Source organism: Engraulis encrasicolus, chromosome 20, assembly GCF_034702125.1.
Source record: "Engraulis encrasicolus isolate BLACKSEA-1 chromosome 20, IST_EnEncr_1.0, whole genome shotgun sequence".
Taxonomy (NCBI): Eukaryota; Metazoa; Chordata; class Actinopteri; order Clupeiformes; family Engraulidae; genus Engraulis; species Engraulis encrasicolus.
This window is the reverse complement of record NC_085876.1, coordinates 21,973,772-21,991,271: the sequence shown is the minus strand read 5'-3', so window position 1 is coordinate 21,991,271 and position 17,500 is coordinate 21,973,772. Positions and strand designations below refer to the sequence as shown.

The 17,500-nt window shown below is 45.3% G+C and overlaps 1 protein-coding gene across 1 annotated transcript in view; it reads right to left on the bottom strand.

The window, feature by feature from the left end:
- The window catches only part of csmd3b (CUB and Sushi multiple domains 3b), an 810,903-nt gene that overhangs the window by 304,279 nt on the left and 489,124 nt on the right, over positions 1 to 17,500 (bottom strand). The window contains exons 27-29 of the mRNA XM_063186185.1: positions 9,449 to 9,651; positions 8,186 to 8,377; positions 5,289 to 5,427 (exon numbers count right to left, since the gene is read on the bottom strand). Coding sequence (XP_063042255.1) covers positions 5,289 to 5,427; positions 8,186 to 8,377; positions 9,449 to 9,651 — 534 coding nt within the window. The remainder of the gene's footprint in view (positions 1 to 5,288; positions 5,428 to 8,185; positions 8,378 to 9,448; positions 9,652 to 17,500) is intronic.

Here is a 17,500-nt window from a genome sequence, read left to right as displayed (position 1 = left end):
GCACGCACGCACGCACACACACCACACACACACACACACACACACACTCATTGTAATTTGTTTTAAGGGGAATAATGTCAGTAATGGACTATGTAACCCAACTGGCATGGAACGAAATAAAAGCCTTCATTAGCCGGCTAGCTCGAGGACCTCTTCCCCTGGCACGGATCCAACAGCCTTGTTTACTCTCTCTATTTCTCTCTCTCTCTCTCTCTCTCTCTCTCTCTCTCTCTCTCTCTCTCTCTCTCTCTCTCTCTTTCACTCACTTTCCCACCACCTGTCTATTTTTTTGTCTCTCCTTCTCTCTCTCTCTCTCTCTCTCTCTCTCTCTCTCTCTCTCTCTCTCTCTCTCTCTCTCTCTCTCTCTCTCTCTCTCTCTCTCTCTCTCTCTCTCTCTCTCTCTCTCTCTCTCTCTCTCCCACCAACAACCATCTCTCTCATTCCCATTAGTAGACACAGCATGTTTACATTTTACTTTTTTTTTGCATTAATAAGCCGACACGCCGGATCAAAAAGTTGCTGTCGGAAATCTGGCACGGTGTGATGCACACCGGCTCCCATCTACCACAGCTCCAAGCCCTGACACTCATCAACCCTGATAACAAGGGGAGGTGTTTTTTTAAACACAACAATACAATGAGAGATCCAGAGATTCTACCATTTATTCTGCTATGCAAGACTAGACAGACAATTATGCACACTGAAGTTGCTGTAAAAGACTTAGACGTTAGACACCTTAGACATTGCCATCATCCTATTACCACATATCCACCCACTGAACCCTCTGCATCGCCTATGGTAATGACCAGAGGCATCTCTTAGGAGGTATTCAGACAATTCATACCACACTAAGAGTTGTGAAAACCGGAGTACTGTCTGGAAGGGGATTTGCCACTTGCTTCAAGGTAGATTGAAAGAGTGCCCAAAAGCGGCTTTCTATCGCTAGACTAACACAAAACTACTACATGACATGGAAAACATAAGGAGAAACAAACTGCATTGCTGAGTGATCACTTACAAATAATATATGCACTAGCAATTGGATATTACAGCAGCAATACCAATATCGTTTCTGAGCTCCGGAGAAATCGGCAACCCCACCCACTTTGCCGGGAAGCGATCAACTTTTAGCAGCTCCAATGGCTCTGGGTAGAGGCGTGTTCAAGGCAGTGACATGGTTTAAGCAGAGACATTCTATTGGGACCAAGAAAATGCCAGGTTTAAACTTTGGCACAGCCTTTACTGGCCTCGACCAGTTGGAGCACTCATAAGCCTGCCTGCCTTCCATGTAGCAGCAAGCCTGAGGAGAGGAGGAATGGGGGGATATAGCTTTAGTAGATAGTTAATATTCAACTTCATTATCTCAAAGTCACCGCTGCAGCAGAGGAAGTGAGAGGGAGGGAGAGAGAGAGAGAGATAGAGAGAAGGAGAGAGAGAGAGAGAGAGAGAGAGAGAGAGAGAGAGAGAGAGAGAGAGAGAGAGAGAGAGAGAGAGAGAGTATGAGAAAAACAGAGGGAATGAAGAGATGGAGAGAGTGTGAGAGTGTGTGTGTGTGTGTGTGTGTGTGAGTGTGTGAGAGAGAGAGAGAGAGAGAGAGAGAGAGAGAGAGAGAGAGAGAGAGAGAGAGAGAGAGAGAGAGAGAGAGAGAGAGATGATCAAGAAAGCCTCTGGAAGTATGACAGAGCGCTAAACAGAAGAGAGGTGGAGGGAAAAAGGATAAATGGGGGAAAAAGATAGAGAGAGAGAGAAGGAGGGAGAGAGGGAGAGTATGAGAGAAGAAGAAAATAGAGAGAGAGAGAGAGAGAGAGAGAGAGAGAGAGAGAGAGAGAGAGAGAGAGAGAGAGAGAGAGAGAGAGAGAGAGAGAGAGAGAGAGATGCACGGGGGAGAGGAAGGGGGCGAGGGAGGAGAGATGAAGGAGGGAGGCTTCTCTGATGAGATGAGCCCTTTCACTGCTCGCTAGCGCGCTGGCTCTTGTGATGTACATGCAGATCACACACGCTGATTGAAATTCCTGAGCCCTGTCTGCTTGGCAGGCAAGAGAGAGAGAGAGAGAGAGAGAGAGAGAGAGAGAGAGAGAGAGAGAGAGAGAGAGAGAGAGAGAGAGAGAGAGAGATCTGTCTGCTTGGCTTTTTTTTGATGCAAGCTTTTCAGGTTGGGACGAGGATGGAGGGATGAGGAGAGAGAGAGAGAGAGAGAGAGAGAGAGAGAGAGAGAGAGAGAGAGAGGCAGAGAGAGACAAAGGTAAATGAAGAAGGGAGGGCAGACATATAGGGCATAGGCATAGGTTTTCCACACGGATTAACGGCAAGCGTGAGGCCAATGCTGACACCAAGGATGCATGGAATGGGGACGGGGACGGGGACGGGGACGGGGACGGGGACGGGGATGGGGATGGGATGGGGATGGGGATGGGGTTGGGGATGGGGATGGGGATGTGGGGTTGGAGATGGGGATGGGGATGGGGATGGGGATGGGGATGGAGATGGAGATGTGGATGGGGATGGGGATGGGGATGGGGATGGGGATGGGGATGGGGATGGGGATGGGGATGGGGTGGAGATGTAGCCTGATTATCATCAACGTTCAAATCTCTTCGAGGCTTGGTCTGACCAGGAGCATAACAATTAACATTTCCCAAACTGCATGGCAGACCCGCCTCCCTTGGTTTGTTTGGTTGTTTGCTTACCAACAAGGTGGGAGGAATTCCCATTTTTTCGGGAACTCAGAAAGTACTTGCATTGCTCTTGACCTGACTAATTGCAACACTTTCAGCGTTGCGTCACTAGGACGGCAGAGTCTGGCTAATAGGGATGGGCTCTGGGCTATGGTGTCAGCCTAGATCCCCACCTCCCATATCTGACCTCAAAGAAGCCCAGTAAAGTTTCCAGTGTTATTAAAACACTTAACCCTATCCAGACCGGGGGGGGGCTAAAAGTGCCCGCACCAACTTTGATGTCGTATAACTCCTGAATGACTTAAGCTATGACTACGAAACTTGGTGACTTTTCCTAAAATGAAGTTGGCTACAATGTGATACCAAAAGATTAGGTTTATCGTTTTTGCTGTTGCCATGGCAACGGTTTTCTGACAGGTACGTCTGACCAAAAATCACTGATCTAAGTCTCATCAGTGTACACTCCTTATTGCATACTACTTATGGTATAGTTATTCCATTACATTAGCATAACATTACCTAATATAATATTAGCTTAATTAATTATCATTAATTTATGCTAATTTATGCTAATTTAGCTAATTTGACGACGTCATCACATTTATAATCAAATAGCTGCTTTTATCGTTACCAATGCACATTTCACCTCAATTATATTTCTTCTTTTTATTTCTCATTGCTTGTGTGTCTTATGTAGATCATGTCCTGCAAATTTGGTAATAATGCATCCAGTTGTTGAGGGCTGACTGCTTGTGGCAATGTTATATGAAACCAGAGCTGCTTTGCCATATATACGACATGATTTTGTCAAATAATTTTTCAATTTTTTTTTACATTTTCATTTGCATCAGAAACCCTTGTGAACATTTGAAGTGGTCTGATGCACATAATAACTAAAATTGATGTGCATTACCCAAGTTAGATGGAAAATACAATTAGGTGACAACTGGGGCAATAAAAACAGGAAATGATGTCATAATGACGTCATAATACCCAATAATGACACCAAACTTATGTCAATCAGAGATTAATGGCTGAAGATCATCCCCTCCAAGTTTGGTGGTCATATGCCATTCGGTTCCCAAGTTATGAGGGGGGGTCAAAAGAGCCCCCCCCCCCGGTCCCAGGAATGCCAAAAAAGCCCGGTCTGGATAGGGTTAAAGAGTTGAATTAACATTGCAAAATGTTCTGTGGGAGAGTGAGGTGAGGTGGGGTGGGGTGGGGATGGTTGGACTATGCGGTTTCCACGCAGTGCTGGCCCGATCTCGGGGCCCCTCTGCGAAAGGTTAAATGAAAAATGGCCACAATTAGCAACGTTATTTGACTGTGAAACGCATTTATCAAAGCTCCCTCTCTCTCCTGTCTTTTTTTTTGGTTTTAATTGGTCACATCACTCATGGTCAGAACACACCGCACTTACACCTTAAAGTGAGGCCAAAAGAGGAAGGTACGTGGGAGGGAGGGTTAGAGGGAGACGCGGAGGGAGAGGTGGGTGAGAGGTGGGGTAGAGGAAGTAGGAGAGAAAAAAATGGCTGCCCAGAGGAGAATCAGTGTCGGGTTCATTACTGCCAAAATGAGCAAAGAATTCCAGCTGGGACAATTATCTCCATTCGACACCAACTGCATTTTAATCAAAAAACGGGGCGAAAATGCTTAGCAGTTTCTAATAACTTTTCATAACTCCAGGCTAGCGTGGAGGTGCTGGGTAGAAAGACATCGGGTGTCTGGTTCAATAAAAAAAAAGAAAATGAAAAAAAGAGGAAGAAAAAAAACTTGCACCTGTTGTAATACCTAAGGGGATTTCTTCAATTTATGCTTCATTGGCCCAGGTTTAGTCTCATTTAGGTATACAATCCCCTAGAATACAGCGCAGAAAACAAACGCACAACAAATCGAAAAAGGCAATAAAAAGACATCTCAGGGCAAAGTGCATCACAGATCCAGATGACAGCTGAAGTAACGCCCACATCCCACACCAGCGTAGCTTGATGTATGACGATTTTCATACAGATACAGTAGCGAATAACAGCAATAAAGGCATATGATTGCAAATCAATTGGTTCAGGTCAGTGGTGCAACTACCCAATTGGCTGACGCAAGCATGTCATCCAATTCCAACGCATCAAATGCATCACAAAGTAGGCTATATCACAGTTTAGAGTGGATGGAAGGAAGTGATCTAATCCAATGTAAAGTGAGTGGGCAATAAAGTGCAACGTAGCACCGTTCATGCATGTGTCTGACTCGGGCGTACTGTAACGGCTATGGGCATCAATAACAATCAATTTGTATCGATGCATCGATCCCACAGCCAGCAATTCAATTAAACGATTCATCCACAAGAGAACCAATAAATCGTTATTAATCAATTCATCAATTTTTGTTATTATTGCACTCATTTTGGTATTTTATTGTGCTCATGCGGTAAAAATAACACTGACTGTAATGACGATGCAATAGCGATCAAAAATATTTCAGATTTTGTTCATTTATTTACGCAACATTTCACACATAAGCTTAGTCTGTAAAGTAAAAAAAATGAACCATTGATTTGAATTGAATCGAACTAAATCAAATCGATATTGAGAAATACACCCCTTTGTTATGGCTCACCTGATGAATGCCAGCGACAGGACGTAGTCTGAGTTGACGGCGATCAGCCAGTCGCAGTCCTTGCTGTGGGGGTACGGGTGTGGGAAGTTAGGGGACAGGATGAAGCCATTGGAGCCGGTCAGATTACCACCACAAGGAGCTGTGCAGAGGGGAAGGAGAAAACAACACGCACAGGGTTGGACCCATGACACCATATGTCAAACACAGTATATGACCATAATATAATATAATATAATATAATATAATATAATATAATATAATAGAATAGAATAGAATGTAATGTAATGTAACGTAATATAATATAATATAATATAATATAATATAGCACCAGCACCCCAAAATGTCTGTGTAAATAAATCAATCCCCAATCCTCAGTGTCTGCCTTTGATTAGGACACACCAACGTCCTTGCACAACACTTCATTTGATTCAGAGACTTAATGTTCAGTACTATCGCCTTAAAAGTGTGTTGAATATGTAGAAAGCAATGCAATACTGATAGTCCTATGCAGAAATTATTTCATTGATTTCATCATTTCAATGTCCTATCCAACTAGTTGCCAACTGTCAATGAATAAAATACATGATACAATTTTGTATTACTTATATGCAATTTCCTGCATTTTAACACATTTGAATGTCTCTTGCCCCGTTTCAGCTCAATATGGACCCTGCACTTTTACTTATAAATACTGGATGATTCTATATTAAAAGGGACAGTTGGCAACCCTATTAACACAACTGAAATAATTTTGTAAAAAAGTATCAACATTTGGTAGGCCTATACACTATAGATTTATCAAATGCCTGTCATGGCACAAATTCACCACTTATAACAGATATGTAAGTGTGATATGCACTTTACCATGAGAGAGAGAGGGATATTTGGATCATTGTTAATGTCATGCATGTCTCAAATTTTCAGTTGTTGCCCCCCGTGACGGAATTGTGCATTTCTGTTATTTCTTTGAAAAAGTTAAAAACAATAAAAAAAAAATTACATCCGTGCCGGATTGAACACTGGCGGACCGGATGCGGGCCAAATATTTGACACCCCTGGTGTAGACACTGGTAATGCTGAAAACAATCGGATGTGCTTTTACCAGATGGTTTAAGTCTAATTGTGATGTATGTAAATGGATCTCATTTGAACTGCTGTCCTCACCGTTGTGTCTCACAGTTGTGCCTCACAGTTGTGCATGCATTTCTGAGCATTATCCTACCACTCAGGCAAGCACTTGCTTCCATGTCATGAAGGCCTTTCCTCTCTCCATCCATCTCCCTGCCTCACTCCTTAACACACAGTGGTTCCCAAACTTTTTCAGCGGGGACCCCCTTTTGGACTTTGGAATATTTTCGCGACCCCCACTCACCATAGTCTTAGCCTAGCAATGGATTTCTAGCAATATTAGCGGACAAACTAATGGAAAATCTAGCAATATGACAATAATATCGCTAGATTTTCCATTAATAGTTTGCCAGCTAAAAATGCTAGAAATCCACAGGACAGGAAATACATCAATTAACCATACAAGTGAATACAAGCCCCTTTTGTCCGTGACCCCCCTTCAGTGCCTCCGCGACCCCCATAAGGGTTACGACCCCCAGTTTGAGAACCACTGCCTTAACAGTCTCGGCCTCTGTCTCTTACTCATGCTCAGCTCCACAGGTTCTCTGCATCCATGCAGCAGGAGGTTGTGTAAGTACGCCTTCCACCAGAATGGAAAGGGAGAGTAATCCAAGCGAAACGTGGGGTGGAAATGAAAAGACTCGAGATCTCTCAATCTTCTTCACCACATGCATGCAGTTTGAGATTTCAAAAGAGTGAAGGAAAAAAAGGGGCAATTTACACAAAAAGCTTGCTGAGTGGACGGAGGAAATGGACAGCCAACCTAAAGGTGTGTAGACGATGGCGGCAACTACATGAGTGGGTGTGCACACCACAACCCACACCCCCACTCCCCGCACACACTCTATAAACACACAAAAGACTTATTCCAGCCATGCTTTTCTGAAAAATCCGACACACAGATGCACATAAGCACATAGCAGCTGGTTGGCGAGTGTTAACCCATTCATGCCTGAAGCATCTGCAAAAAAGGCTGCTGAATGCCTGAGCCCTTTAAAAAAAAAGTTGCCCTCACGATTTGCCTACGTCCCGAGCTTGAATGAGTATGAATGAGCCATAACATTGGCCTAACGTGCTTAACTATGCAGAAAAGTGGGCTGGAGCATTAGCACAAAGTCACTAGTAAGTTGTCTTTTCTACCAGACAAACTGACTTCTTACAAGCATTTAGAGCCATGAACCTAACATTGGCCTAACTTCCTTACCTATACAGACAGGTGGGCTGGAGCATTAGCATAAAGTGACCAGTAAGCTGCCAATTGGACTAAGCGAGGATACATTCGGACACGATCAGCCTACGTCCCAAGCTTGCAATGTGAATGAGCCATAACATTGGCCTAACATCCTTACCAATACAGACAGGTGAGGTGGACATATATTTTCCATTCTTACCTATGCAGACGGGTGGGCTGGGCTAATATTTTCCATTCTTACCTATGCAGACGGGTGGGCTGGGCTAATATTTGCCATTCTTACCAATACAGACAGGTGAGGTGGGCATATATTTTCCATTCTTACCTATGCAGACGGGTGGGCTGGGCTAATATTTTCCATTCTTACCTATGCAGACGGGTGGGCTGGGCTAATATTTGCCATTCTTACCAATACAGACAGGTGAGGTGGACATATATTTTCCATTCTTACCTATGCAGACGGGTGGGCTGGGCTAATATTTTCCATTCTTACCTATGCAGACGGGTGGGCTGGGCTAATATTTGCCATTCTTACCAATACAGACAGGTGAGGTGGGCATATATTTTCCATTCTTACCTATGCAAACGGGTGGGCTGGGCTGCCAGTAGTAGCGGTTCTCCACCTGGATGCAGGTGATCTTCATGTCCCCCTGCAGCTCGTAGCCCGGGTCACACTGGAACGTCACCATGTCACCCGGCTCCCGGCCGTCCCCATTACGGCTGCCGTTCATGGGAATGCCGGGATCCCTGCAGGCCGTGGCCACGGAGCCTGGGGAATACAAGAGAGAGAGGGAGAGAGGGAGAGAGGGTGATAGGGAGAGAGAGAGGGAGAGAGGGAGAGGGAGACAGGGTGATAGGGAGAGAGAGAGGGAGAGAGGGAGAGAGGGAGAGGGAGACAGGGTGATAGGGAGAGAGAGAGAGAGAGAGAGAGAGAGAGAGAGAGAGAGAGAGAGAGAGAGTGGGAGGGAGAGAGAGAGGGATGGAGAGAGGGAGGGAGAGAGAGAGAGAGAGAGAGAGAGAGAGAGAGAGAGAGAGAGAGAGAGAGAGAGAGAGAGAGAGAGAAAGAAAGAGAGAGAGAGAAAGGGAGAGAACAAACAAGAGATGTTATGCAAGTGAGTATGAACGAATAAAATCCCACCACCAAAGAATCAGTGGACATGAGAGAGACTGAGCCCAATTAGTGGGCACGGCACAAAACGGACGCCATCGCTCAAGTCTCATCACTCACACACTGAATCAATCCTGAAGATGACACCAGAGCATAGATTAGGCGGGCGGGGGCTGCCTGCCAATCACTCAAGACGGATGGATGGCAGCGAGGAGAAAAACAACAAAAACCTCCTTGTTTGGTAACATCTCAGAGCTGACGAAGCGGCGTATCACAAATGTGACGAGAGAAGATGAAACCCAAGCTGCCAATCACCACTCGGGGAAAGCAAGTGTGAGGGAAGAGAAGATCAGAGAGGAAGGAGAGTAGGGAGAGATGAGGAGTTGGTTGGTTGGCTGGTTGACAGACAGGCAGAGAGGAAAGACAGACGTGTAGACAAAGAGAGGGAGATGAATAATACAGAGAGAAGAGAGAGAGAGATGAATGAATGATCGAAGGAATGAAGACGTACTCATAGTCACACACACATGCACGCATGCATGCACATATGCACACACACAGACACACACACACACACGCAGACACACGCAGACACACACACACACACACACAAACACACACACACACAGACACACACACACACAGAGTTACACACAGAGTTACACACAGAGTTACACACAGAGTTACACACAGTCACACACACTACACTCAAGTTTCTCACTCAAAACTTACTTGAGAACTCGATGGCGAAGCCGGACTTGCTGATGTAGAAGTCGGTCTCGAACTGGATGGTGACGACGTTGAGGGTGCTGTGGATGCCCTCGGGCAGCAGCGAGCCGCTCACCTCCCGCAGGGACATCTCGTTCTCCGGGGGACCGTCCCACACCTTCAGGATGTCATGGGACGCCTCTGTGTCGAACGCCAGGAACTGCAAGCTGAGCACGGAGAGAGTAGAGGAGCGGAGGGGAGTCAGGAGAGGAGAGGAGTGAGGAGAGAAGAGAATAGGAGAGGAAGGGAGAGGAGAGGAGAGGAGTGGAGAGGAAGGGATAGGAGAGGAGAGGAGTGAGGAGAGAAGTCAGGAGAGGAGATGAGAGGAGAGGAGAGGAGAGGAGAAGAGAGGAGGAGAGGGGAGCAGAGGAGAGGAGAGGAGAGGAGTCAGAAATAAGTCAGCAATTAGTCTTTGGCCAAACTCAGGTGGTCAGCTAAACCTCTGTCCCTCAGGAACATCTTATTCTCTGGGGCCCATCGTCTCACACTGTCAGGATGTCATGGGACATGTGCCTCCGTGTTAAATGCCAGGAACTGCAAGCAGAGTACGGAGGAGAGAGGAGAGGAGAAGAGTCAAGAGAGCAAATTACTCTCTGCACTCCCAATCTTATTACAACCCAATACATGGAGTCATGTCACTCAGTCCAGTCCAGGTGGAGAGGAAAGTTGAAGATGGGAGTTGAATACCTCGAGTGACCTAATCAGATTCTTTCGTATAACTACAGGTAGGTGTATTTTGGTGTATTCAAGGTGATTTGTGTATTTTATTAGAATAGTTAGCCTGATCAGGGACTGAGGTTTCAAATTACCTATCAAGCTATAAACCTTTTATGTATTCACATCTGCAAGCTGTGTCATGGCATTGCCTTATCATGTTTGTAATACTATGCACTGCATTGTCCCTGCTAAATAAACTCCAAATAAAATAAAAATCCAATACAAGGAGTCAGGTCACTCAGTCTAGTCCAGGTGAAGAGGAAAGTTGAAGCTGGGCGTTGAATACCTTGAGTGACCTAATCATATTCTTCCAATAACTCTGCACCCATCGACTACCACACCCCCCATGCTATGCTAAATATTGCTACTCCTGTAGACCTGTCTAACACCCCCACCCCCACTCCTCCATCCCAAACTGATTTACATGAGTTTCAAGCCACCGGCTATGCTGCTATACACCTCAGACATGGAAGTCAGCCAAAGTTGGGGGCCAAGTTGAGGACAGACTTGAGTACCTTGAGTGACCCCCCTTGGCTTTGTCCCACAAACTCTGCTGCAGCCATACGCTACTACCAACCACACCCTCCGTGCTAGGCTACAGTACTTAATGCTAGCCAGCAGGGATGGGTTATGACTTCATGGGGCCCTGGGCCATACAACAAGAAAGGCCCCTTTGTATGAGAATTCTTAATTTACAAGGAATTCAGGGTGTTAGGCCAGATGTTATAGACCCTATACTGTTGGGGGTTTGTCCCCCAAGAAAATGTTGAAATAGGTGAATTTAGGTAAATTGGGTCACTTTTTCCCCATTCACTTGTATGCAAGAAAGTGGCCCAATTTACCTTAATTCACCCTACAGTTGTTAAAAGTGTGATTTTAATGCACTATGAAACAGGGCCGGCACCACGAGGGGGCGACGCCCCCTGACGCCACGTCCCACGCCCCCTTGGGCGTGAGTTCTCAAAAAAATTAAAAAGCTGGAAAATATGGTGAAATACGAGCTATTGAGTTGTATAATGTATTTAACACATAAACCAAAGGAATTAACTAAAATAAATATGTTTAAAAATAGTTTTGAGCCTTTATATGTTAATTGGGCAATGGGCACAATAGCAATAGGCCTAATTATCAACTTGCTTAAGTCTGAAGCGGCAACCTCTTATGTTTGTCCCCTAAAGCACACCGTAGCCTGGGGTACGTCATCCAGTTTACTGCCAAAGTTCCCTCATACAAAAAAATCTGCTTACTGCCGCCAGATTTCTGCTAATAGTTGTGTTTTCAGTTGTAGTGGGGTTTGATATAACATTGATTTGTTGTATCTCCTTATAGTTGAAATAATATAATTAGCGACACATTTTGGATGTGGGTAGTGAGTGACATTGCTAATGTCTGAAGAAACGGAAGAAAATGTTTTCCCCAACGAGATGAATTAGCAATGCAAATCCCCATTGCTAGCAGTACTGAGTGTGTAAACCGTTTGGAATAAAGTGGAATACTTGCAAGAAGTCCTGCGATCAAGACAGTATTTTAAGGTAGGCCATTTGCTTATTTATTAGCCGGCTGTGGCATGTCAACTTGTGGTGTTTTTGCTGTGGAGAAGTAGTTTCGCTGAAGCAGGTTCAGCTCTTTTTCTTGGTTTGTTGCGCTATAATAGAGTGTGAGATATCGCTGTAAACGGTAGGCTATTTAAATGCAAACATGCCAAAACAACAATACAATTGAGTGCACATTTGGAGTCGCGTGATGCTTGAGTAACCTGTGTGAGTTATTTTGACAGCACTATCTTTAGTAGTAGGCCTACTGTTGTAGGATCGCTGGTTCCGTGGATGGATTTTGGTGAAGGATACCACTGAGCTACTCTGGCAGCGTGCATGCGTGTGTTTGACAGTCAACAATCGGCTTTCGTTCAGGCTATGTGTGTGTGTGTGTGTGTGTGTGAGTGTGTGTGTGCGTGCGCGCGCATGTGTGTGACTAGCCTGTGTGGACAGCAGTCCCTGACGCGTCCATCAAAATCCAAAGCTAGTAACCACCACATATCTGTAGCCTACGTCTTCAAGGTGATGGAAGAGTCACGTGATGCTTGGAAATCGTTCTGTTAATCCACAATTTGTATTCGTATTAATGTTTCGCATTTGAGACGCAACGTGCAACTGAATGCTTGGAAGGGAACGGCTGATAACGTTATGTGTAACGAAATAGGCTACCCACACATACCCACCACACACACATTTTGGAGACACAAACGCTTTTTTCGGTCTGTGCCTTTGCTTCTGTTTTGCACTATGATCGAGGTGAAATAACAGTGAAAGTGTGTGTGTAGGTGTGTTCATGGTGTGTAGCCTAGGTGTGTGAGGCTACATTTGGGGTTCGGTTCGGTATGTTGGGTATGTGTGCTTGCGTGAGTGTCTTGCTGCCCAGATCATTTCAATAATAGTAGTAAAAATTACTTCCATCATTATTGACGGGGTCTGGCCTACTACACGACAGTGGCCTAATACACGATCCCTCCATTAGCGCACCTACGTTTACGCGCGTGCGTGCGTGCGCATGCGCGCCCCCGCCCCCGCCCCCTCTCATAAATGAATCGCCCCCTTCATATTTCTTTGCTGCCGCCGGGTCTGCTATGAAAATGGAAATATTGTAGAGGCTTGGGATTCAGGAGCTGGGGCTGGGCCCGTACTAGCCTGATTATCATCGACTTTCAAATCTCTTCGAGACTTGGTCTGACCAAGAGCAGAACAATTAACATTTCTCAAACGGCATGGTTGACCCACATCCCTTGGTTTGCTACTGGTTGTTTGCTTCCCGACAAAGTGGGAAGAGTTTCCGATTTTTCAGGAGCTCAGAAACGATATTTGTATTGCTCCTGGCCTGACTAGAAGCAACGCTGAAGGTGTTGCGTCACTAGGAGGGCACGGCCTGGCTAGGCCCGTGCATCAATCTGTCACTGCTAGCCCGCTAAGTCACTACAACCCTGACATAGAGTTCAGCTCAGGTGGAGAGAAAAGTTAGAGATGGATCTGACGTGCCTGATACAACCTCGCCCCTCTTTCAACCAGAATCTATCACCCATTTGTCTCAAGCAGCCGCCTACGCCATGGCTCTAACCTAGACACGGAGGTCAGTCCAGGATAGAGTTCAAGAAGCAAGTAGAGACTCTTCTCTTTCATGACTATCTACTATTACACTAATGCATGAGCTGGCCCAGTTCTGCGCCAGACTTTATGGCATGATGTGTATGTGTGTGTACGCTACTTAACCCTGTGCTAATGTCCTTACCCTACTTAGCATCTGCACTTGTTGTTATGTATATTTCACAGCACAGCACTTTGTATCTGCTAGTGATAAGTGACGTTGGCAGTCATTATGTCCTCGATTGTAAGTCGCTTTGGTTAAAAAAGCATCTGCCAAATGCCTACGGTTCTACTTGCAATCAGGAGAAAAATTACAGGAGTTCGCCATGCTAGAAACAAACCTAGCACTGTCCACCATCATCACTGCCACCACCACAACCCTCACTCTCCCAAAGAAACAGAATTAATTACAAGATTAAAAGATACAAAAAAGGTGCCAGCACGAGCGAATTGGTGTGATTTGAGGAAAAGCACATCTTATTAGGAAATTAAGTTAAGTCAAGCGGAATGGTTCAGGTTATTTTTCCCTCCCTGACTGTGTGACATTCGGGGTCGCTTGAGAGTCATATTCCTACTAATTCAACCTCATTCCGTTCCATTTCAAGTCGAGCTCAATCGGAAAAGATGTCTAATATTCATATCTTGCTCTCTCATTTCCCCAATGAGAGTCAGGTCCCTCTTCGTAAATAAGCCAGAATATGGAGGGTGATGACAGGGTACACTACTTTTTATTGCCCACTAAGTACATCTTTAAGCAGTGGTAAAATGGCTGCATAACTTTTCAGAAAATGAGCTCCTGTGGCTTTATGAAACTCAAATAATAATAATAATAATAAATGTTTTTTTTTCACCAACAGATCTTTTGCTAGGACCAAAATTAAGAGAGTCCCCCCCAAAGCCAATTAGAGTCCCCCACGGTGTCCTCCTAAGTGTGAACACTTCAGTACACGCACACACACACGCACACGCACACGCACACACACTGAACATTTCAGCAATCACTGCTTGAAGTGTGTAGAGAAAGGCGGGAAAGCCTGAGACCACAATGGCTCACAAAGAACCGCCCCAACACAACACACACACACTAACACAAACACATACACATGCATGCACACACACACACATGCGCGCGCACGCACACACACACACACCTCCCCCAACCAAACCCCTCACCCTTAAAAAAAAAAAACGTAATGTATTAGATTTTCAAAAAGTTTTGCGCCATTAAAAGTTGGTCCGGGATATATTGCTTGCCTGCAAGGTTACACAGTGTCGGCTGTGTGCAGTGCTAATAATTGAATCTATGCGGAGCATTTTTGAGTCTCATTATACTGCCGCTGCCTCAAGGCTATGGATACATACGATACTGTACGAGACGTCGAGGAAAACAAAGAGCAGGAAAACAGAGGGAGAGAAACAAAGAGAATGAGAGCTTGAGAAAGAGAGAGAGAGAGAGAGGGAGAGAAACTGAAGGATAAAGAACGAAAGACTGAGAGTGTGAACATGTGATGTGACATCAGTTTCCTGTCGTCATGGATGCAGATGTATAGGATTTACAGATCTTTTGCCACCATTAGTGATGTAGTAGTCTAGACCTTTTAGTCCGAGGCCAAGACATAACCAAGACCGAAGGACATCGAGACCGAGACCAAGATCAAGACCAAGACAGAAGTGTCGAGACCTAGACCAAGTCGATACTAAGACCAAGACAGGGCAAGTCCAATTCAAGACCAAAAAAAGACTAGCCCTATACTACTGGAAATTATGACATGTTTTATGTAAACTAGACACAATACACCACAGTACATATATTTTTAACATTGTGTCATGATAAGGTTTTGTGGTTAGCAAGAGTGGCTTGACTTATGCACTAATAATCCCTTCAAGACCGCTACGTCTGAGACCAAGACAAGGCCAAGACCACAGAAAAATCTCAAAAGCAAAACCAGTAATGAGTACTGCACCACTAGTCACCCTCTAGTCTCAGTACAGTGTTGCCAAAACAAAATCAGCCAAAGTTGCTATTGGCTCGCTGAAAAGTCGCTAGAAGTCACTAGATGACATCATGACGTTATGGTTGGCGTCACACACGGCACGCTGATCTCTAGAAAACATGCCTACGTTCATGAAGGGCAGTGTTAGGTACTTTTTGGAGATCAGAGCTAATCTGCAGCCCTGTTTAACCATGGGAAACGCTTCTGATGGTGGTGCAGAGTTTTGTTGAAATGTTGAAAAACAATGATTTTGTCACTGAAAAGGCACGTTTTTAAAAGTCGCCAGATGCACCACCAAAAACTCGCCAAGGCGTTAGATTAGGTTTTTAGTCACCAGGGACGGCAAAAAGTTGCTAAATCTAGCGACAAAGTCTCTAATTTGGCAACACTGGCTCAGTAGACTGACGTTGTCCCATAATGTGTGCCGTTCCACCGGTGACATGCTGTAACAGTAATTGAAAAGATTTTACTACCATAGCATTGCTATTATGGCATTACACAGGGCTTTTAGGTAAACATTGCGACATGCAGTGTTGCCAAGTAAGTGACTTTGTCGCTTGATTTAGCGACTTTTTGACGGCCCTGGCGACAAAAAAACTCATCTAGCGACTTAAGCCGGGCATACACTGTGCGATATTTTCGCTCGTGGGTATTAAGCTCCTGCTCACACTGCACGATGGAATTTCACTATTTAAAAGTTCACATCTCACGACTCACGCGCTCACACTATACGAGCCGACAGTCGGATGTGAGCCAAATGCTTCCACTGCGCAATGCGACAGGCATGTTTCCCCGGTATGCAGAGGAGGGAACCTGCGCACCTGAGGTGGAGATTTACTCAACAGCAAATCGCACGGCCCTATTCATTTGTGCATGTGAAGTGTCAAATCGGGTCGTAGCACTGCTTTAACTGTGCGATTTACGCACGAGCCACGACCTGGATATCAGTTTTGATTTTCTTGCGACCCCGCGATTGCACTATCGTGAGGCGAAATCACTTGTCGTTACCCCATGTACACGGCACGATGCGAGATTCACGATTGACCTGCGATTGAGCAAGAAATCGGCCCGACTCCCAAAAAGTCGTGCGAGTGCCAAATCGGGGCAAAAGTCGCACAGTGTAAGCCCAGCTTTAGCGACTTTTTGGATTATCTAGGGACTTTTTAATTTTCAGTGACAAATTCATTGTTTTTCCACATAATTGTGACTGCGCCGCCGTCAGAAGCGTTTCCCACGGTTAAGCAGGGGTGCAGATAAGCTCTGATCTCCAAAAAGTAGCTATCACCGCCCATTTCTACTGTGGACGAATGCATGTGGGCACGTTTTCTTTAGATCAGTGCGCCGTGCGTGACGCTGTGACGTCATACGTAACGTCATGACGTCATCTAGCGGCTTCTGGCTGATTTTCTTTTGGCAATACTGGCGACATGGTCATTAGCATTCATGGAACATTAAATGTAGGTATAACAGGGGCCATGTCTTTAGAGAATATAACTAAATACAGTACATTTCTTAGAAGGGTGTTAAATTCTGAGTCTGACTGTTCAATTAACCATCAATCAACACTTGGAGAGTCAAAGTTAACACTCTTTCCTAGTGTGTTTGTTGATCCTATTGTTAAGGTAAAGTAGAAAAACTACAAAATGGACTGTGCAAAAAACTGAAGCCAAATGACCTTGAAAAACACCTTGCTGTGGACTGGACAGTGGACAAATTCTCCACTAATGGTTTTGTTTTGTTTAGGGTCAGGCTCCCGGTCAACAGAGGCTAATGCGTACTCATTAACAGGGCTGGTCTGGGGGGAAAATAGGGCCCGGGCACTTTTGGCTTAAAGGGGCCCGTCATAATTAACAGCGCAGAAGTGACATACCAATGGGCTCTGCACCCTCGTGGGCCCCTATTTTCAGAAAATAGGGACCCACGAGGGTGCGGGGCCTACCGGGAAAAGCCTGGTATACCAGATGGCCAGTCCAGCCCTGCTCACTAAGGAGGGAAAGTAATCAGGGCTGCCAGATGAGGCTGATGATTTCCAGCCCAAACCCGCCTAGAAGCACAAAATCCCTCCCAATTCTATTGATTTCTATGGCAGAAATTGGGCAGGATTTTCTGCTAAATGCCATTTTTACACACACACGGCCATCCTAAGCAGCCCAATTGGGCGGGGAAAAGAA